The 23,369-nt window shown below is 46.1% G+C and overlaps 1 protein-coding gene across 3 annotated transcripts in view; it reads left to right on the top strand.

Annotated features, from left to right (window-relative positions):
• Positions 1-6,206: 6,206 nt before the first annotated feature.
• CEP128 (centrosomal protein 128) overlaps positions 6,207-23,369 on the top strand; it is a 453,487-nt gene continuing 436,324 nt past the window's right edge. The window contains exons 1-5 of one of the 3 annotated variants that reach the window (XM_039911721.1): positions 6,207-6,410; positions 8,713-8,843; positions 9,368-9,418; positions 12,599-12,761; positions 17,800-17,886. In XM_039911721.1, coding sequence (XP_039767655.1) covers positions 9,396-9,418; positions 12,599-12,761; positions 17,800-17,886 — 273 coding nt within the window. In that variant the 5' untranslated portion in view covers positions 6,207-6,410; positions 8,713-8,843; positions 9,368-9,395. The remainder of the gene's footprint in view (positions 6,411-8,712; positions 8,844-9,367; positions 9,419-12,598; positions 12,762-17,799; positions 17,887-23,369) is intronic. The other 2 variants (XM_039911722.1, XM_039911724.1) reach the window with 2 other exon arrangements.

Below are 23,369 nucleotides of genomic sequence, written 5' to 3'. Positions count from 1 at the left end.
CCCACACCATGTTCCCCAAAAGACTGTAATCTGTTGGACTGGTATGGTTTTCAGCTGTGGCTTTTACGCTCAGTGGTTCGTTCAATAGTATTTATTGAGCGCTTACTATGTGCAGAACACTGTACTAAGCACTTGGAATGTACAAATCGGTAACAGATAGAGACAGTCCCTGCCCTCTGACGGGCTTACAGTCTAATCGGGGGAGACAGATAGACAAGAACAGTGGCAATAAATAGAATCAGGATGGCAATAAATAGAATCAAGATTCTATTTGTGATATTTATTGAGCACTTACTGCATGTAGAGCACTGTACTAAGCACTTGGGAGAGTACACTATAACGATATAACACATTCCCTGACCTCAATGAGCTTACAGTCTAGTCCCAACTGTGAACCTTGGGCAGGTCACTTAGCCTTGCTGTGGCTCCTCTGTAAAACTGGGGAAGACGAGCTCTTCTTCTTTCTAGCCCATTGGGATGTTGTGAATTACAGACTGAAGTGGGGGGAGGCAGAAGGCAGAGAGGTCAGCAAGGAGACTGATAGAGTAATCAAGATGGGAGAGGATCAGTGTTAGAATAATAGCACTCCTATAATAATGATGATGATGATTATTGTGGTAACTGTTAAGGGCTTAGTATGTGTGAAGCAATGTGGTAGATACAGTACAGTCACATCAGACACAGTGCTTCTGTCCCACAAGAGACTCCCAGATTAAGGGGGAGGGAGAGTAAGTATATATTACCCATTCTACAGGTGAGAAAACTGAGGCAGAGAGTAGTTAAAGTGATTGGCCAAGGTTGCACAGCAGGTGAGTGGCAAACCGAGGATGAGAAAGACCTCAGGTCTCCTGACTTCCAGTCCTGTGCTCTTTCCTCTAGGACAGACTACTTCTCAAAGCTTACATTTTTACATAATGGTAGTTGTTAAGCATTTACTATATGTCAGGCACTGTTTTAAGGGCTGGGGTAGATACAAAATAATCAGATTGGACACAGTCCCTGTCCCACATGAGGTCTCACAATCTAATTCAGAGGGAGGAGGATTTAATCCACACTTTACAGATGGGGTAATTGAGACCCAGATAAGTTAAATGACTTGCCTACGGTCATATGGCAGGCCAGTGTCACAGCCAGGAGTAGAACTCAGGTCCTCTGACTCCCAGGCCCATACTTCTAGGCTCTTAATGCATAGCTCCCCTTTAGAAATTGTAAGCTCCTTGAGGGCAGAGATCATATCTACCAACCCTATTCTATTGTAGCCCCCTGAAATGCTTAGTACAGTTCCTGGCACAAAGTAAGTGTTCAATAAATATGACTGATTGATTTATTTCAATCATACCCACATTCAGAGGTGAACTTCACCCTTAGTGTTTTCTTCTTCTTCTTCTTCTATAAGTGAAGGAAAATAAAGTGAAGGAAAATAAAGGTGTTTAGGTGAGACGTGGCAGGAAAGGGTGATTTATTCTGGGTCTTGCTCACCACAGCAAGTGAAGGATGGCCAGGTATAATGCAGTAATTGTTAGGAAAATAGAGGGCCAAACCAACTTCTTTCACTAGCACCGAGAGGGTCCAAAAGCTGAAAATTAGAAACTCCTTTGGCTTAACCATCCTTGGATGAGTCTGACCATTTCCCTGATTATCTGTCATTTCCCTCCCTGACTACTGCATCACCTCCCCTCTACAGTCCATACTTAATTTTGCTGCCTGGATCATTTTTCTAAAATAGGACATCTGCTCACATCTCCCCACTCAAAAACCTCCAATGGTTGCCTGTCTTGGAGACTGTAAACTCCTTGAGGATAGCAATCATGTCTATTAATTTTATTGCACCCTCCCAGTCACTTAGGTACAGGACTCTGTGCACAATACCTTCTCAGCAAATACTATTAATTAATCAGGGGAAATGGAAATAATTTGCAGACTGGTTTGCTGTTCAGCTCTGGGCAAATCGCTGAACTTTAATCGATCAATCATATTTATTGAGTGCTCACTGTTTGCAGAACACTGGACTAAGTGCTTAGGAGAGTACAACACAATCTAACAGATGCATTCCCTGCCCAGAGCGAGCTCATTCCTCTGTGTTTCAATATCTTCATCTGTAAAATGGGGATTAAATACCTGTTCTCTCTATCCCTTGGAACGTGAGCCCGATTAGGAGTGGGGATTGTGTCTGTATTGTGTGTCTTTGGGTCAGCACTGTTCTGAGCACTAGGGGAGTTACAAATCTATCAGGTTGGATACTGTCTCCATCCCACATGGCGCTCACGGTCTAAGTAGAAGGGAGAAGATTAATTCAATTCATTCATTCAATAGTATTTATTGAACGCTTACTATGTGCAGAGCACTGTACTAAGCACTTGGAATGTACAAATTGGCAACAGTTAGAGACAGTCCCTGCCCACTGACGGGCTTACAGTCTAACTGGGGGAGACAGACATACAAAAACAATAGCAATAAATAGAATCAAGGGGATGAACATCTCATTAAAACAATAGCAATAAATAGAATAAGGGGATGTACATCTCATTAACAAAATGAATAGGGTAATGAAAATATATACAGTTGAGCCGATGAGTACAGTGCTGAGGGGAGGGGAAGGGAGAGGGGGAGGAGCAGAGGGAAAGAAGGGAAAAAAGGGCTTAGCTGAGGAGAAGTGAAGGGGGGATTGGGGGAGAGCAGAGGGAGCAGAGGGAAAAGGGGAGCTCTGCCTGGGAAGGCCTCTTGGAGGAGGTGAGCTTTAAGTAGGGTTTTGAAGAGGGGGAGAGAATTAGTTTGGCGGAAGTGAGGAGGGAGGGCATTCCAGGACCGCAGGAGGACGTGGCCCAGGGGTCAACGTGGCCCAGGGGTCAACGGCGGGATAGGCGAGAAGAGGTATTGAATCCTCATTTTACAAGTGAAAAGCAGCAAGGCCTCGTGGACAGTGCATGGGCCTGGGAGTTGGAAGTATTCCGGCCCTGCCTCTTGTCTGTTGTGGATCTTGGGCAAGTCACTTTACTCTGTGCTTACAGTTCCCTCAGCTGTAAAATGGGGATTAAGACGGTGAGCTCCATGTGGGACACGGAGTATTTCCAACCCGATCAGCCTGTATCTACCCCAGAGCTTTGTACATTGCCTGTCATATTTATTCAATCGTATTTATTGAATGCTTATTGTGTGCAGAGCATTGTATTAAGTGCTTGGAAAGTACAATTTGGCAACAGAGACAATCCCTACCCAATAATGGGCTCACAGTCTAGAAGGGGGAGACCAACAACAAAACAAGTAGACAGGCATCAATAGCATCAAAATTGATAGAATTATAGATCTATGAACATCATTAATGAAATAAATTGAATAATAAATACGTACAAATATATACAAGTGCTGTGGGGTGGGGCGAAGAGAGTAGAGCAGAGGGAGGGAGTAGGGGCGGTGGGGAGGGGAGGAGCAGCAGAGGGAAAGGGAGGGCTCAGTCTGGAAGGCCTCCTGGAAGAGGTGAGCTCTCAGTAGGGCTTTGAAGAGGGGAAGAGAGTTAGTTTGGCAGAGGTGAGGAGGGAGGGCATTCCAGGACAGTGGTAGGACGTGGGCTGGGGTTGACGGCGGGGCAGGCGAGAACAAGGGACTGTGAGGAGGTGAGCGGCAGAGAAGCGGAGTGCACGGAGTGGGCAGTAGAAAGAGAGAAGGGAGGTGAGGTAGGAGGGGACAAGGTAATGGAGAGCTCTGAAGCCAAGAGTGAGGAGTTTTTGCTTTATGCAAAGGTTGATAGGCAACCACTGGAGGTTTTTGAGGAGGGGAGTGACATGCCCAAAGCGTTTCTGTAGGAAGATGATCCGGGCAGTGGAATGAAGAAAGAATAGACTGAAGTGGGGAGAGAGAAAGGAAGATGGGAGATCAGAGAGGAGGCCTATGCAGTAATCTAGTTGGGATATGATGAGAGATTGTACCAACAAGGTAGTGGCTTGGATGGAGAGGAAGGGGCGGATCTTCGCGATGTTGTGAAGATGAGAACGTCAGGTTTTGGTGATTGGCTGTAAGTGCTAACAAATACCATTTTTTTAAAGAAGTTGAAATTGAGGCCCAGAGAAGCTAAATGAGTTGCCCAAGATCACACAGCAGACAAGTGGCTCGCTGTGGGCAGGAATGTGCCTTTTTGATGTTATACTGTACTCTCCCAAGTGCTTAGTACAGTGCTTTGCCAACAGTAAGTGATCAATAAATACAATTGAATGAATGATTGAATGAAGTGGTGGAGCTGGGATTAGAACCCAGGTTCTCTGACTCTCAGGCCTGTGTTCTTTCTATTCATTCATTCAATTTATTCATTTAATCGTATTTATTGAGCTCTTACTGTATGCAGAGCACTGTCCTAAGCGCTAGGAAAGTACAATTCAGCAATAAGGAGAAACAATTCTTGGCCCCTAGTTGCATATTTTCCTCTAACCTAATCAAAAAGCCTCGGTCTGCTTGTCTGTTGTGTGGCCTCGGGTGAGTCACTTCACCTCTCTGTGCCTCAGTTCCCTCATCAGTAAAATGGGAATTAATAATAGTGTTGGTATTTGTTAAGCGCTTACTCTGTGCCAAGCAGTGTTCTAAGTGCTGGGATAGATACAAGGTCATCAGGTTGTCCCACGTAGGGCTCACCGTCTTCATCCCCATTTTACAGATGAAGGAACTGAGGCCCAGAGAAGTGAAGTGACTTGCCGAAGGTCACACAGCTGACAGGTGACGGGGGCAGGTTTAGAACCCACGACCTCTGACTCCCCATCCCGGGCTCTTTCCACTGAGCCACGCTGCTTCTCTAAGACCATGAGCCCCCACGCGGGATGCGAACCGTGTCCGACCTGCTGAACTGAAATAATAATGATGTTGGTATTTGTGAAGTGCTTACTATGTGCCGAGGCCTGTCCTAAGCGCTGGGGTAGATACAAGGTCATCACGTTGTCCCACGTGGGGCTCACAGTCTTCATCCCCATTTTACAGATGAGGTCACTGAGGAGTGAAGTGACTTGCCCAAGGTCACACAGCTGACAAGTGTCAGAGTCGGAATTTGAACCCACGACCTCTGACTCCCAAGCCCGGGCTCTTCCCCCAAGCCACGCAGCAGATACAAGCTGATCAGGTTGTCCCACGTGGGGCTCACGGTCTTCATCCCCATTTTACAGAGGAGGTCACTGAGGCTCCGAGAAGTGAATCGACTTGCCCCAGGTCACACAGCTGCCAGGTGGCAGGGTTGGGATTTGAATCCACATCCTCTGACTCCCCAGCCCGGGCTCTTTCCACTGAGCCCTGCTGCTTCCCTCGATATCTTGATTGAGAAGCAGCGTGGCTCAGTGGAAAGAGCCCGGGCTTAGGAATCAATGAATGCATGAAGTTCAACGACATAGTTAGCGCTTAACAAATACCAAGATGCTCATTATTATTGTTATTATTGTTTTTATTATTATTATTCTTACTATTGAATGAATGAATGCATGAAGTTCAACGACATAGTAAGTGCTTAACAAATACCAAGATTATTATTATTGTTATTATTATTATTACAATTGAATGAATGAATGCATGAAGTTCAATGACATAGTAAGTGCTTAACAAATACCAAGATGCTCATTATTATTATTATTATTATTACTATTGAATGAATGAATGCATGAAGTTCAACGACATAGTAAGCGCTTAACAAATACCAAGATGACTATTATTATTATTATTATTATTATTACTATTGAATGAATGAATGAATGCATGAAGTTCAACGACATAGTAAGCGCTTAACAAATACCAAGATGATTATTATCATTGTTATTATAATAATAATAATTATTATTACTATTGAATGAATGCATGAAGTTCAACGACATAGTAAGCGCTTCACAAATACCAAGATGCTCATTATTATCGTTATTATTGTTATTAGTATTATTGCTCCGGCGCTCAGTCCAGTGGCCGGCGCGGTCTCTGCGGGCATTGCCGCTTTAAGAGCGGGGCGGAGCCGGCGCCGGGGCCCGGGGGGAGGTGGGGGGGGAGAGGAGGAGCGAGATTCTTTCCGGAAGAGGGGCCGGGCGACGAAATGCATCCTGGGGATTGTAGTCCGCCGCGCCGCCGCTCGCGGGCGGGGCCCCCGCGGGGCTCCCCGGCCGGACTACACCTCCCAGAGGGCCCCGCGGCGGCCGGCGGTCCTCCCGCTTGCAGCGGGCAGGGCGGCTAGTTCAAGTTGCCATAGCGGCGGCGGTTGGGCATCGGCGGCGGAGCGGAGGCGGCAGCGGGGTCTTCGTCCCTCGGCCCGGCCCGTGCGCGACCCCCCGACCCCCCGACCCCGCCGGGGCGCTGAGCTCCGGCCTCTTTGCCGCCGTTTGGGGCTCGGCCCAGCGCTTACGGCAGGGCTGTGCCCGCGGCCGGCGCTCCGTTGGCCGAACGGACGGAGGGATGAGTGAGTGAGTGAGTGAGTGAGTGAGTGATCTGCAGCCCGGCGGGGTGGGGGCTCCCACGGCCCGGTGACCTGCTGGGGGGGGGGGGCTGGCCGGAGCCTCTCCCCGCCCCCCGTGTGTCCTACCCTCCGGGATCCCTCCCCCCTGGTGTCCCCTGCCCCCTCCCCCAGGAATTCCCTCTCTCCCGGTGTCCCTTCCCCCCCCCCAGTCTCCCCTCCCTCCAGTGTCCCCTCCCCCCCAGGTGTCCCCCCAGTGTCCCTTCCTCCCCCAGTGTCCCTTCCTCCCCCAGTGTCCCTTCCTCCCCCAGTGTCCCCTCCCTCTAATGTTCCCTCCCCCCAGATGTCCCCCCCAGTGTCCCTTCCCCCCCCAGTGTTCCCTCCCTCCAGTGTCCTCTCCCCCCCATGTGTCCCCCCAGTGTCCCTTCCCCCCCTCTCGGTGTCCCTTCCCCCCCTCTCGGTGTCCCTTCCCCCCCCCGGTGTCCCTTCCCCCCTCTCGGTGTCCCTTCCCCCCCCCCCCGGTGTCCCTTCCCCCCTCTCGGTGTCCCTTCCCCCCCTCGGTGTCCCTTCCCCCCCCCCCGGTGTCCCTTCCCCCCCCCCGGTGTCCCTTCCCCCCTCTCGGTGTCCCTTCCCCCCTCTCGGTGTCCCTTCCCCCCCCTCGGTGTCCCTTCCCCCCCTCTCGGTGTCCCTTCCCCCCCTCTCGGTGTCCCTTCCCCCCCCCCAGGTGTCCCCTCTCCCGCAGTGTCCCCCGCCAGTGTCCCTTCCCCCCCCCAGTGTCCCTTTCCCCTCCAGTGTCCCCTCCCCACCAGAATCCCTTCCCCCCCAGGTATTCCCTCCCCCCAGGTGTTCCCTCCCCTCCCCGTGCCCCCTCCCCCAGATATTCCAGAGTATTCCAGAGAAGCAGCGTGGCTCAGTGGAAAGAGTGGAAAGAGCGTGGGCTTGGGAGTCAGAGGTCATGGGTTCGAATCCTGGCTCCGCCACGTGTCAGCCGTGTGACTGGGGGCAAGTCACTTCACTTCTCTGGACCTCAGTGACCTCATCTGTAAAATGGGGATGAAGACTGTGAGCCTCACGTGGGACAATCTGATGACCCTGTATCTACCCCAGCGCTTAGAACAGTGCTCTGCACATAGGAAGCGCTCAACAAATAACATTGTTTTATTATTATACCCCTCCCGCCCCCGTGATCGTACCTCCCTGCTGTACCCTGCCCCCTCCCCCAGTATTCCCTCTGCCCTGGTGTCATTCATTCATTCAATAGTATTTATTGAGCGCTTACTATGTGTAGAGCACTGTACTAAGCGCTTGGAATGTACAAATTGGTAACAGATACAGTCCTTGCCCTTTGACGGGCTTACAGTCTAATGTGTCCCTCCACCCCAGTGTCCCCTCCTCCCCTCCGTGTATCCCCTCCGTGATTCCTCCCAACGGTGTCCCCTCCCCTCAGGCATTCCCTCCCCCACCACGATGTCCCCCCCCCCCCCCGTGTTCCCTCCTCCCCGTGCCCTCTCCCCCAGGTATCCCCCCTATGCCCCTTCCACCCCCCCCACCCCCGTGTCCTTCCCCAGGTATTCCCTCTCCCCTGTTGTCCCCTCCCCCCTTGTGCTCCCTCCCCCAGGTGTGTCTTCTCCCCCCACCGTGCTCCCTCCCCCAGGTATTCCCCCCTCCTCTGTTCCCTCCCCCCAGGTGTTTCCTCCCCACCCCCGTGTCCCCTCCCCCGGTATCCCCCATGTCCCCTCCCCTCCCCCATGTCCTCCCCCCAGGTTTTCCCTCCCCCCCCCCCCCCCCCCCCCCCCCGGTGTCCTCTCCCCCTCCTGTGCTCCCTCCTCAGGTGTGTCTTCTCCCCTCCTCTGTGTCCCCTCCCGCTATTCCCCATTCGGGGTTCCCCTCCCCCCCAGGTATTCCCCTCCCCTGGGGCCCCTCCCCCAGGTATCCCGCCCAGCCCATGTTTTCCCCCGTGCCCCCTCTGCCCCATGATCCCTTAAAAAAAACCCTCCACCCCAGGCCCCCCAACATTGCCTTGAGTGCCCTTCTTGCCCCCTGCGCTGCCTTCCTCGTGGATTAGACAGCTCTGTCCCCTTGGGTGTGGACCCGTTTTACCCCACCCTAGCCAACCCCTCTCCCTTCAGGGGGCCCAACCCCTGTAAAATACCCTGAGAATATTGGCTGGTTTTTAAGGTGGTCAGTCTTTTAATGGACTGGCTGATTTAATTGGGCCCCCGTGAATTTGAACAATCACTTCTTTACTAGACTAACTTGGGCGGCAAGGAGTGTTGACATTTGAGTTCAGTTTTCCTGATTTCTCCCCGTAGGCTTAGACTTCTGCGGCGAAGGTTCTGTGGGCAATAGAGTCGAACGTTATCTTAGCACACCCGTCTCCCCGCCTGGATGTTTGACTCACTCAGGTGGCTTCTACTGCCCCGATTCTCCAACGGGAAAACAGGTAAGATGTCCCGAGGTCTGGGATAATTGGCCTGTTGCCACATCTATTCAGTCGTGTTTGAGTGCTTACTGTGTGCAGAGCACTGTACTAATCGCTTATGCCTTGATAGCTGCTCAGCTAACAGATCCATAAGAGATGCTTGGAAAGCAAGAAGCTTCCATGATTGGGCCCATTCTTTAAATCAGTCAAGAGCTTACTCTATCTTTTCTGCCCTGTATTCATTCATTCAATTGTATTTATTGAGCACTGGCTGTGTGCACAACCATAGACACATTCCATACCCCCAGTGAGCTTACAGTCTAGAGGGGAACTATGGCAGTTTGCCATGGGGGCCTACTGAGGTATGTCCTCCACAACCACACCTTACTTCATACGATATGTGGATATGATTGGTACAGAGCAGAATATGTCACTGACACCAGTAGTCCCTGGTCCTTTTTTTTTTTTTAAACTGTTTTTTATGGTATTTAAGTGCTTGCTATGTGTCAAACACTAAGCTATTCCAATTTTTCTTTCTCCAACAGCAACTACTCTTCATAGAAGCTCTGGCAGATGCTAGGTTGGCAGGAGAGGAGGTCATTGAAAACTCTTCCCCTCTTTCCCCCCACCATCCTTTTCCCCATCTCCCCTATTTTCACGGCTAAGCTGGGCAGCAGTCAATCAACCAATTAATCAGTGGTATTTATTGAGTGCTTACTATTCTTAGGTGGTGGTAGGGGCCAAAAGAAGTATTTGCACTGTGGGTACATAAGAGCTTAGTCAATTGGGCTTGTCATGCCGTGTATATCTCAGGAACCAGAATGTGCTAAGTTCCAGGGATCTCAGTGCATGAAAGCCTGCAGGTGCAGAAAGGACCTGTTGAGATAATCGACTAATCTACAGCTGGAAGTGCGGAGAATCTAAGAGAAACCTTTGACTCTGTGAATACTTACTAGTATGTTTTCTGTCAATCATATTTACTGAGCGCTTTATATGTGCAGAGCACTCTACTAAGCACTTGGGAGAGTACAATAAAGCAGAATTAGCAGACACCCAGGAAGTGAGTTTTTGCCAGGGATCTTACTGATGGACCTCAGGATCAAGTGCTGAAGAATGTAGATTCTGGTGTTTGATTTCTGACTATCAAAGAGCAATACAGAACTTCAGTCAGCCATATTAATTGAGGGCTTATTGTGTGCTGAGCACTGTAGGGACTGCTTGGGAGAGTTCAATACAACAGAGTTGGTAGACATAGTCTCTGCTCACGGGGAGTTTGCCGTCTAAAGGGGGAGGCGGGCATCAGTACGTATGTGCCGTGGGTGGTAGAGAAGCAGCGTGGCTCAGTGGAAAGAGCACGGGCTTTGGAGTCAGAGGTCATGAGTTCGAATCCCGGCTCGGCCACTTGTCAGCTGTGTGACTTTGGGCAAGTCACTTCACTTCTTGGCGCCTCAGTTACCTCATCTGTAAAATGAGGATTAAGACTGTGAGCCCCACGTGGGACAACCTGATTCCCCTGTGTCTACCCCAGCGCTTAGAACAGTGCTCGGCACATAGTAAGCGCTTAACAAATACTAACATTATTATCAAGTGATTGAAGGGTACAGATCCAAGTGTGAGGGTGATAAAGGAGGGAGTATGGGGAAATGAGGGCTAAGGCCTCTTGGAGGAGGTGTGATTTTAATAAGGCTTTGAAGGTGCGAAGAATGTCTGTTGGGATATGAAGAGGAAGGGAGTTTCAGGCCAGAGGCAGGATGTGGGAGAGAGGAAGGTGATCAATAGACGAGATTGAGGTAAATTGGTTTTTAGAGGAGCGAAGTGAGAGTTTAGGATTGTAGAAGAAAATCAGCGAGGTCAGGTAGGAAGGGGGAAGGTGACTGAGTACTTCCCCAGCACTTAATACAGTTCCTGGCACATAGTAAGCGCTTAACAAATACCATTTTTAAAAAACCCCACAAAAACCCCCCAGGGTGCCATGCTCATCTTTCTTCTGCTCTTTCTCCACTAAGCCATGTTGGGGTATGCTATCAGAGGCAAGAGTTTTATTAATAGTAATTGTGGTATTTGTTAAGTGCTAACTATATGCTAAGTACTATTCTAAGCACTGGGATAGATACATGGTAATCAGGTTGTCCCATGTGGAGCTCACAGTTTAATCCCCATTTTACAGATGTGGTCACCGAGACACAGAGAAGTTAAGTGATTTGGCCACAGTGACACAGCAGACAAGTGGTGGAGCCGGGATTAGAACCCACAACCTCTGACTCCCAAGCCCAGGCTCTTGCCACTAGGCCCTGTGCTTCCCTATTTTTTTATTTTTTCATTACTCTAGCTGCAACCAGCTGTTAACATTTTATGACTGCAAAAGTGAAGTTATCATTGTGATAGTCAATAAGCCTTATTCAAAGCACTAAAAAGAACAAAAATAAAACTAAGTGAACATTATAGCCTGAATTGTAACTATTCAGGTTACCAAGCCTGCATTTTCGACTTACTCTTTTCTCCATGTAGTTCAGCTATGTAGAGAATCTCCTCAAAGTTACTTAGGACAATAAAATGTCAGAAAACAATGATCAGATTTTCACAAGTTTTTGAGATCAAGATAAAAAAGATAAGATAAAATCAAGATAAAAACTCAGTTTTAGTACTGAATTGAATTTCGCCCTCACACTTCACTCTTGTACCTCGACCTTGTCTATCTCTCCACTGACCTCTTGCCCACATCCTGCCTTTGACCTGGAATGCCCTCTTAATATCTGTCAGATGGTTACTCTTCCCACTTTCCAAGCCTTATTAAAAGCATATTTGTTCCAAGAGGCCTTCCCTGATTAAGTCTTCATGTCTTCTTCTCCCACTCCCTTCTGTGCCACTTTTGGACTTGTTTTTGCACACTTTATTCACCCCTTCCTCAGCCCATAAGCACTTATGTACATATTCATAATTTATATTAAATGTCTGTATCTCCCTCTAGCTCACTGTGGACAAGGAACATGTCTACACCTCTGTTACCCTGTTCTCTCCCAAGTGTTTACTGCGGTGCTCTGCACACAGTAAGCACTCAATAAGTATGATTGATATATAGTGTATGCATTCGGCCTCTGTGTAAGTACTTGGGAAACAATCACTAATCATTAAAAATATGTTGCCTCATGGGAAATAGTTTTCCCACTGGGTTTGTCATATCACTTTAGATTTCTTTATTGCTTTGATTCTCCCATTGCAAATTTAAAAAAAGAGTACACAATATTTGGTCTTAGAAATTTCTTCTCCTCAAATCCACTTTACTTGATACCTCTGTGTATTAAGATTTGTTGAAACTGAACTGAGGTTGGTGCCACCGATAGGACTTTATTGTAAGAGAATCTGATCCAATGTCTCAGAATAAGTTTTAGTGATTCATGAGAGCAAGGACACGGGAAGAGATTACCACTTAGTGTTTGCAGTTCACAGAGAGGCTAATAGTATAATAGTTATGTTTTCATATCTTTCAATTTCAAAAAAACTTATTCTTGCTTTATTTGAATTATTTCTTTATCCAAAATAAATTCAAAACAGAAATTGTTCGAGTTAATAAATTCATTTGTTGAAAGGATATGACATCTAGTGCATAGTTTTTGTATAATGTTTAATAAGATTGTTTATTACTAACAACAAAAGAAACACTGTAAACTGGAGTAAAAATAATTGGCTCCATTTATTTTTCTGTTAAACTCCTGGTTTGTCCGGTAATTTTTTTTTTAATGTGAAGAGATGACTATTAATTTTTATTATATTTAAAGGGTTTTAAAGACACCAATGGCAGAATCTTCCAGCGATTCAGATCCTATCCTCTGTGGCTCATCTGGTAGACGAGGACCTGTCAGAGTAACTCACGGTAGAGCCAGAAATCAAAGGTCAACAGATGTTACTGAGAAGATCCACACCTTAACAAGCACTTTACAGGTTGGTTGGAAAAAGACTTTGACTACCAGTTTTTTAAAATTCTGAGCCTGAAGGAATTGATTGCAATGCTACATAACGATAGTGATGATTGTGGTATTTGCTTAGGATTTACTATGTGTCAAGCATTGTACTGAAGCAGTGGGGTAGATAGATCATCAAGTTTCACATGGGGCTCACAGTCTAAGTGGCAGGGGGCAGGTATTAAACCGCCATTTTCCAGAAGAAGGAACTAAGGCACAGAGGAGTAAAGTGACTTGCCCAAGATCACACAGCAAGTAAGTAGCGGAGCCAGGATTAGAACCCACATCCCTTGACTGCTAGGCTTGTGCTCTTTCCATTAGGCCACACTGCTTTGTGGTGCCACAATTACTGATGGATAACTGCCCTCCCCGCCCCACCCAACAAATATTACGTTTCTAGTATTATTATTATATTTAAGTACCTACCAAGGGTCAAGCACTGTTCTAGGTGCGGGGGTAGATACAAATTAATCAGGTCAGATACAACCCTTGTCCCACTTGGGGCTCAAAGCTTAAGTAGGAGGGAGAACAGATATTGAATCACCATTTTACAGATGAGGAAACTGAGGCTGGAGAGACATTCCTTCTTTCAGATCCTGAGATGGGATCTGTGCCAAGATGATAGTCTCTCCTGCTGCTCCCTCTAAGGGGGGAACCCTCATTTTCACCCACTCCCCAAGACTCATAGGGAAAGGGAGAGGAGTCAGCTTCCTTCTTGCTTGCCAAAGCCACTTTTGCTCTGTAGCACCTACCCCATTCCTCTCTTTCTCATCCTTTGAAGCCCATATCATTCACCTGTACTTCCCTCTTCAGATACTAGTCACAGTCACCCACCACCCCCTGGGACTCACCTCCAACTTTTTGAACGATTCTGATCCCTATATCACATTCCTTTTCTCCTCGTCCCTGCCTACATTGATCTTTGGGGAATTCACTATCCACATAGATGTTCCTGACGACCCTTCTACTGTCCACTTTCTATCACTCCTCAGCTCCCCCGACCTCCTGTTCCATCCCAACTCTCCCACTCACCAACTTGGACACACACTTGTCCACAATTGACTGATCGATTGATTCTTCTTCTGCAGTTTCCCCTCTGAGCCAGAGGAGGAGAATTTTTGGCCCAGGAGATATATACCCTTTCTTCTGCTGTTCCCTCTCCTACTTGGACTGGGAGGCCCATGTTTGGCAGGGACTGTGTCCAACCTGATTAACTTTTTGTCTACTTCAGTCGTACTGAAGGCACATCTCCTCTCCAAAAGGCCTTCCCTGTCTAAGACCTCTTTTCCTCTTCTCCCACACCCTTCTGTGTCATCCTGATTTTCTCCCTTTGTTCATCCCCACTCCCAGGCCCACAGCACTTATGTAAATATCTGTAATTTATTTATATTTATGTCTGTCTCCCCCTCTAGCCTGTGAGCTCGTTGTGGACAGGGAATGTGTCTGCTTATTGTTATTTTGTAGTCTCCCAAGCGCTTAATACAGTGCTTTCCACACACGCTCAAGTACGAATGAATGAGTGAATGCTTAACATGTAGTAAGCATTTAACAAATGCCATCGTCTTGAAGAGGTGTAATTAAGTGCTAAGACAGGAGGTAATGCTTTTGTAATGACCTCTATTCATTAAAAGAGAGGTTGCTTTGCAGTTTCTCGTAGACTGGGTTGGGAAGGTCTTTATGCAAGCCTTTCCTTAGTGATAAGCTTTTTCCTTAGTGCTGCTGGTCTGAACACTTCCAGTTCCTTGTCTACAACTATCACCGGTGGAGACTCATCAGAGAGCAACTCCTGGATGATTGTCTCAAAGATGTTGTTGTTCATGGCCTGTGGGTCAAGAGTTTTTCAGTGACTCCAAAGCAGCTTCTCGGCCTCTTGTCCTATCTTGGAGCATGGTGACAAAGAATAGATAGAACAGTGCCTGGAACATAGTAACAAATACCATGAAAACGCGTGGCTCAGTGGAAAGAGCACGGGCTTTGGAGTCAGAGGTCATGAGTTCGAATCCCAGCTCCGCCACCTGTCAGCTGTGTGACTGTGGGCTAGTCACTTCACTTCTCTGTGCCTCAGTTACCTCATCTGGAAAATGGGGATTGACTGTGAGCCCCACGTGGGACATCCTGATACTCCATTAATTCAGGTCTAACTTATAAAGAATATAAGCCTGTCCTCCCATTAGATTATAAATTCCTTGGCCACAGGAAACATGTTCTGCTATTGGTGTGCTCTACCAAATGCTTAGTACCTTGCCTTACTCTCCGTAAATGCCCCTGAATTGCTGATTGGCAGTACTAGCCAGATTCTCAGTAGAGTAGCCCTAGGTTCATGGTGAATTTCAATATGCAGCCAAATTTGCCAAGCCATTGCCGGAACTCAGGTATGCCAATAGTGTCAAGTGCTTTTAAAAGGTTTACTCTTATGGTTTGCTATGGAAAGTATGAACTTGTGGTGAATCCCCCATGCTGCAAAAAGCATACCTATTGTGCTGGATTTTTATTTGTGACCAAATTGTAATTTAGGCAGCCAATTCTGATTTGGTTTACTAGAGGTCAAGTTGGGAAGGCCCAAGGAAATTTATTTTTAAATGATATTTGTTAAGCACTTACTTTGGGCCAGGCACTGTACTAAGTGCTGGGGTAGATGCAAGATAATTGGGTTGGACCTATGCCTCACATAGGGCTCACGGTCTTAATTCCCATTTTACAGAAGAGAGCTGAGGCCCTGAGAAGTGAAGTGATTTACCCAAGGCAGACAAATGGTGGAGCTGGGATTAGGACCCAGGGCCTTCTGACTCCCAGGCTCGTGCCCTTAAGTATGCTAGGTGGTGTATGTCTAATCATTAAAATGGATGGGCAAAAATTGCATGGTCTTTGCTACTTCTGCTAAAGAATACCATCATCCAAAGATTCCTTTCCTGAGTTTGAGGAGAGGAAATCATTGGTGACCCCAGCTTTGCTGTGATAGTGTGCTCGTTATATCCCGGCTAGACTACTGTGTCAGCCTTCTCTCTGACCTCCCTTCCTCCTCTCTCGCCCCGCTCCGGTCTATTCTTCACTCCGCTGCCCGGCTCATCTTCCTGCAGAAACGATCTGGGCATGTCACTCCCCTTCTTAAACAACTCCAGTGGTTGCCTATCAACCTCTGCTCCAAACAAAAACTCCTCACTCTAGGCTTCAAGGCTCTCCATCACCTTGCCCCTTCCTACCTCTCCTCCCTTCTCTCTTTCTACCGCCCACCCCGCACGCTCCGCTCCTCTGCCGCCCACCTCCTCGCCGTCCCTCGGTCTCGCCTATCCCGCCGTCGACCCCTGGGTCACGTCCTCCCGCGGTCCTGGAACGCCCTCCCTCCTCACCTCCGCCAAACTGATTCTCTTTCCCTCTTCAAAACCTTACTTAAAAATCACCTCCTCCAAGAGGCCTTCCCAGACTGAGCTCCTCTTCCCCCTCTACTCCCTCTGCCATCCCCCCTTTACCTCTCCGCAGCTAAAGCCTCATTTTCCCCTTTTCCCTCTGCTCCTCCACCTCTCCCTTCCCATCCCCACAGCACTGTACCCGTCCGCTCAACTGTATATATTTTCGTTACCCTATTTATTTTGTTAATGAATTGTACATCGCCTTGATTCTATTTAGTTGCCATTGTTTTTACGAGATGTTCTTCCCCTTGACGCTGTTTAGTGCCATTGTTCTTGTCTGTCCGTCTCCCCCGATTAGACTGTAAGCCCGTCAAACGGCAGGGACTGTCTCTATCTGTTGCCGACTTGTTCATCCCAAGCGCTTAGTACAGTGCTCTGCACATAGTAAGCGCTCAATAAATACTATTGAATGAATTGAATGAATGAATGAACCATCTAATTTCTTCAGTTATGAGTAAAAGTGCTTGTGGCGGTCAGTCTTGGTGTCTCACCATCGCCTTTTTTTTTTTAATGGTAATTGTTAAGCACTTACTACATGCCAGGCACTTTACTAAGTGCTGGGGTGAATTCAAGACAGTCTGGTTGGACAGAATCTGTGTCCCACACAGTCTTAATCCTCATTTTATAGATGTGATAACTGAGGAACTGAGAAGTTAAGTGATTTGCCCAAGGTCACACAGCAGACAAGTGGCAGAGCTGGGATTAGAACCCAGATCCTTTGACTTCCAGACCAGTGGTCTTTCCACAAGGCCATGCTGCTTCCTTTTGCTCTGTAACTATATCGATGAGTGATACTCATTTTTTGTTGTTTAGGTTATTGTGGGAAGATTATTCATATGCTGGTTTTAAGTAATTTTAGTCTCACTCCTTTCCCCTTATATTAGAGGAAAATCCATTTGCTCTTCATATTGGTCTATATATTTGGCATTTCTTGCTTTGTTAGGACTATGATCTGTCCATAGAGCTCCTGGTTAAGTCCTTCATTCTCCAGGAAAAACAACAAGCATATGAAATCAGATGTTTCCCAGATTTTTATTTTAGCGGTCCTTTGGGATGGGCATTTTTGAATAATGGTATCATTTGGAATGTAGGCAACTGTTCCTCGAAACAACACTCAGGTATTTAAAACATTTACTCTTTTAGTAGTTATGAGGACAATATTGCTTTCGGTAATGGATTTGAACTGAGTTTAACTCAGTTAAGGTCAAAGGTTTTAATGGAATTTGAAGTTATCCCAAGTTTTAAGGCCAAACACTAAATATTTAACTAACAATGAGAAGTCTATTTACTTTCCTCCAATTACCCCAGTGTTCGATTTTCTTAGATCATTTTCTACAGAATAGGAAAAGATAAGAGAGAACTCAGAATTAAAATCGGTGATTCCTAAGCTTTTTGTTTATGGCTTTTTTAAAAATTGACTTGTAGAGCATCTGTAAAATGGATATTGAATGAGTTTTGTTCTCCTGGGAATGAAGATTATTTTACATTGAAGTTTTTTAGGTCTTGAAAAGAATTTACTGTAGGAATCCTAAGCAGTTGAGCTAATTATTCCACGTAGTGTAAGGGAGAAAAATATGATTTTGGTGACATCAATTCAGTTTCTTTCTCAAGGATACCAATCGAAATCTGCGACTTGTTGACCAGATGCTGGGACGGTACAGAGACTACAGTAATGAACAGACCGAAGCAATAGCAAACGTGAGCCATTTTCAATATGCCATTTCCTCCTCACCCCCCACCCCCGCCCCCAGTCTTTGGGAGTATATAGGGGAAAAATTGGCTTACACAGTTGAGAGAAACTTTCAGAATTCAAGAAATGAATCAGTTCAGGAGTTGCGTTCCTGAAGAACCTCATGCAACAGAGGTAGTGGGAGTAGTAACAGTGTTTATGAAGTGCTTCCTTTTCGCCGGCCACCCAGTCTGCGCACTGAGCTCTTCTAATATCAGTCTGGTTATTGTGCCTTGGTCCTATGTCTCTAGCAGATGACCTCCTGGCTCATGAACCCCATCCAACCACACATCTGATAGACCAATAGTCTCTCTATTTTTAAATCCCTACTAAAATCACATCTTTTCCAGAAATCCTTCCCTCCCCAGCCTATTTTCCATCACCATTCTGTCACTTATGCATTGAGTCCATTTCCACTAAGCACTTAGTTTTTAACCCCCGAACCTTCCAGTACTTACATATAGGTCATCACACTAGATTGTTTTCCCTACCTGTAATGTATTTATTGCCTACCTCTCCTGCTAAATTGTAAGTTTCTTGAGGGCAGGGATCCTATCTAATATTCTTTTGCACTCATTCATTCATTCAGTCGTATTTATTGGGTGCTTACTGTGTGCAGAGCACTGTACTAAGTGCTTGGAAAGTACAATTTGGCAACAGATAGCGACAATCCTTACCCTACAGGTAAGGATTCTAGGCTCACAGTCTAGAAGGGGGAGACAGACAACAAAACAAAACAATTTAGACAGGCAAGTAGACACTCCCCCAAAAGTTTAAAAGCTTAGTATGGTGCTGGGCTCACAGTAGGTACTCAGTAAATATTGCTTGATTAGTCATTGTGGTCAGGGAATGTGTCTGTTACATTATTGTGTTGTAGTACAGTGCTCTGCACACAGTAAATGCTGAATAAATACTATTGCTTGATTAGTAAAAAATACTTTGGTGAGAGATAGATATGGTCTCTGGCCTGCTGGGGGCTGTCAGTCTAAACATTGGATGTTTTCCCAAAAGATGCAGTAGGAAAGGTGAAATAATAGCATTTCAAGATGGTGCAATCCATGGTATTTACTGAACAAATAATGTGGACAGAGCACTGTGCTAAGCACTTAGGAGAGTAAAATACAATAGAGTTGATAAACATGATCCCTGCCCTCAAGAAGCCTGCAGTCTGGTAGGGTAGAACCAATAGGATTGGGCAACAGACTGAATATGTTGGGGGTGGGATGGAAGAGATCTGTCAATCAGAGGTATTTATTGAGCACTTATTGTGTGCACTGTAGTAAGCACTTGGGAGCATATAATACAACCGAGTTGGTAGACACATTCCCTGCCCACAGTGAGCTCACATGAGGATAATGCCAAGGTTATGAGACAGGGAGGATAGTGGTGCTATCTACGGTGATAGGAAAGTCAGGGGAAGGAAGGAACAGAACTCCTCCTTGTTTTGGACATATTAGGTTTGAGGGATCAGTAGGACATCCAAGTAGAGATATCCTTAAAGCAGGAGGAAATAAAGGAACTGCAGAGAAGGAAGACGATCAAGCCTGAAGAGGTACATTTGGGAGTCATCTGCGTAGCACTTAGTGCTTGGCACATAGTAAGCACTTAACAAATATCATCATTATTATAATTAGAGATGATAGTTGAAGCCATGGGAGTGAATGTGTTCTCCAAAGGAGTGGGTGTAGATGGAGAATAGAAGGGGATGCAGAACTGAGGCTTGAGGCACTCGCACAGAGAGTGAGAAGCAGAAGATGAACCTGCCCCAGAGACTGACCATGAATGGCCAGAGACCATAGGCAGAGAATCAGGAGAGGACCGTGTCAGTGAAGCCAAGGTTGGATAATTTTTCCAGGAGAAGGGGCAGGTCTACAATGTCCAAGGCAGGTAAGCGATTGTGGAAGATTGGGGTCTATCAACCCATCATTGATATTTATTGAGCACTTATTATGTGCAGAGCACTGTACTAAGCTCTTGGGAGAATCCAGTGCAGCAGAATTGGCAGACACATTTCCTACCCATAATGAGTTTACAGTCTAGAGGGGTAGTCAGGATGGATTAGAGCCTGTTGGATTTGGCAAGCAGGAGATAAATGGGGACCTTGAAGAGGGCTGATTGCATCTAGACTGTAAATTCCGCCCTCTCGCCTGTCAGCACTCTCTGAGCAGGGAGTGTGTCTACCAACTGTCATATTGTACTCTCCCAAGTGCTCAGTACCGAGCTCGGTCCATAGTAAATGTTCAGTAAGTACAATTGATTGATAGAATGGAGGGGGTGGTTGTCAGATTGTTGGGGGTCAGAACTGGAAGAAAGAAAGAGGAAGCAGCAGGTGTAGACAACTTGCTTGAGGAGTTTGGAAAATAATAGGAGGAGGGAGGTGGAGTGATTCCTGGAGGATGCTGTCGGCCAAAGGAGGGTTTTCTTACACTAGGGGTTAAATGGACATGTTTGATGGGCAGATGCCAAAAGTCATAGTATTGTGCTAATGCCTTGACCAGTGCTGTGCCCTTATACAAAATCGTTTTCTACCAGTACCATGTCACATTGCTTCCAGTAATATAATGAATGTGCATAATTATATAATGTAATGAAAATGCATAATATCCAAATCTAAGGGATAAGCATTTCAATAGTCATTTGATTTTTAGTTTAGAAGGCTGCCTTTGTTGTGAATTAAGTGCTTGCGCTTAGTACATTGCTCTGCACACAGTAAGTGCTCAGTAAATACAATTAAACGAATGAATGAATAAGTCCAGCCCCCGGTCCCTGCTTACATGCTGCTGGGGAACCAGACAAACTTCCAGAGGCTGGACATAGGGCAGGTGAAGGAGAAGAACCGGGGATGCCCAAGGTCTGGCCAAGGTCGGGGCTGGCTGGGGGAGCAGGCGGGGAGTGGAGAGGGGGCACCTGGGCAGAAGCAGGGACCTGCCTATTGTGGGCAGGGATTGTCTCTTTATTGCTGAAATGTACTCTCCAAGTGCATAGTACAGTGCTTTGCACACAGTAAGCCCTCAATAAATACGATTGAATGAATGACTGAATGGCACAAAGTAAGCTCTTAATGAATACCATTAAAAATGCTATTTTGTTAGAGTAAAGAAATGAAAAAGAAAATTCAAAAGGAGAATGAAACAGTAAAGTAAGTCTTTGAAAGCTTGGTCTTAGGGTCTCTCCTAAATTAGGGGATTGCAGGTTCCTCTGCTACATCGTCAACTAACTGAGGGCAGGGATCTGGTCTACCATCTACCAGGGGCTTAGTACAGTGCTCTGTAGTAAGTGCTCTGTAGATACCATTAATTGATTGATTGGTAAGAAGGCAAAGTGCTTTGAAAATGGCTAGAAAGAAACTCCAAGGTGCAAAGGAGCTCATTTCTCCCTTACTTCCCAGAAGCAGTGGGGCCTAGTGGATAGAGCACGAGCCTGGGAGTCAGAAGGACCTGGGTTCTCATCCTGGCTCTACCACTTGTCTGCTATGTGACCTTGGTCAGGTCACTTCACTTCTCTGTGATACATAGGCAGAAGAGATATCCACTTGGTAGAGTATTCCTCTCAGATTAAGATGTACCTGGGGTAAAAGGAAAGCTAGTGTGAATTAATTTAGGAGTAATCTTAGGGCTATTTCCAACTATTTCCCTAAGAAAGCTCTCAGGAAGCTGCATAGCTAAGATACTTGGTGCCTGACTTCTCCTAGTCTTATCATCAGCTTTGCTCTAGCAGTGTCCTTAAGTATTTTTTTAATGGCATTTAAGTGCTTATGATGTGCCAGGCACAGTAGTAAGGGCTGGGGTAGATTCAAGGTAATCAAGTTGGACACAGTTGGTCCCACATGAGGCTCATAGTCTTAATCCCCATTTTACAGATGAAGTAACTTAGGCACAGAGAATTTAAGTGACTTGCTCAAAGTCACACAAACAAAATGGTGGAGCCAGGATTAGTACCCAGGTCCTTCTGACTCCCAGGCTGATTCTCTATAATAATGTTGGTATTTGTTAAGTGCTTACTACGTGCCGAGCACTGTTCTAAGCACTGGAGTAGATACAGGGTCATCATGTTGTCCCACGTGAGGCTCACAGTCTTAATCCCCATTTTACAGATGAAGGAACTGAGGCACAGAGAAGTTAAGTGACTTGCCCACAGTCACAGAGCTGACAAGTGGCAGAGTGGGGATTCGAACCCATGACTTCTGACTCCCAAGCCCGTGCTCTTTCCATTGAGCCACGCTGCTTCTCTATCCACTAGACCATGCTGCTCTCTAGGGTGAATTAATTTTGGAGTAATTTTAAACCGTTTCCAGCCATTTCCTCAAGAAAATTCTCAGAAAGCTGCATAGCTGAGGCACTTGGTGCGTGACTTCTCTTAGTCTTACCATCAACTTGGCCCTGGCAGTGGCTTTAAATATTATTTTGTAAACCTCAGTTGTAGAATTTTTTGTGGTTATCCTTTCTAATATGTGCCCAAACTCAGTCACTGTCTTGTTTAGGAATATGGTACAGCCATGGTTATTGAGCCTTCATAGAATTCTCTTCTGGCTCCTGACTGGAGTTTTAAATTTCATTCTTTCCTTGGATCACCCTAAATACATGATGGTTAACTTATTGGTCCTAGAGTAGGATGATAAAACTAGGTAGCAAACTACATTACAAGATCCTTAAAGGCAGAGATAATGTCTACTTATTCTATTGTCCTCTCTCAACAGCTTAGTTCAGTGTTCTGCACACAGTAAATGCTCAGTAAATACTATTGATTTGATTGGTTGATTGACCTAGTGGCCACAATTTCTATTTCTTGAGAAACAAGACTTGTAGTCCAGTGCATAGTGGGTTTAATAAAGACTTCATGCCTCCTGAATACTGTGGTTCAGTAGTTAGGTTATTCTTCTGTGGGCTTGCTCCCTTTGGAATTTCCTAGTGTATCTATTGTAAGCTATCCAAGTTCTAATTAAATATGTTCCTCAATGTCTACGATGCCAAGTACGCTCTGCATTACAGAGATTAATAGTGCTCTTAAGCCATAACCATGGTATTTATATATTTGTGTTCCACTGAATGGCCCCATAGCTCGTAAATTGTAATTCATGCCTGGTTATTTTTCTATCTGGAAGAGCATTAGGAAAGTTATTGTTACTCCTTGGTAATTGGGAACTAATTGCATCAGCTTCTACCTTCTACAGTTTTCCTTTAGAAAATAAACCTGGATACTCATGCATTACAGGTTCTTTATGACATATTTTTACTGGCTGAGAAAACTGTAGATTCTTTGGTGCGTGATGTGTTTTAATTACTTTATTAATGATGGAAGTTGTTTTTCCACTTATTAGAAGATAATAGTAGACGTTCAAATTAGCTAGATTGTAGAGAAACAACCGACTTCATTGCATTTTCCTGAACGTTAGATGCTTCCTTGCAGTAATAGATTTCTTTGGAAATTAGGCAGCTGGGAAATGAAAAGAGGC

Source organism: Ornithorhynchus anatinus, chromosome 1 (genome assembly GCF_004115215.2).
Source record: "Ornithorhynchus anatinus isolate Pmale09 chromosome 1, mOrnAna1.pri.v4, whole genome shotgun sequence".
NCBI classification, from domain to species: domain Eukaryota; kingdom Metazoa; phylum Chordata; class Mammalia; order Monotremata; family Ornithorhynchidae; genus Ornithorhynchus; species Ornithorhynchus anatinus.
Note: the sequence above shows the minus strand (reverse complement) of the source record. Positions and strands in the feature narration are given on the sequence as shown.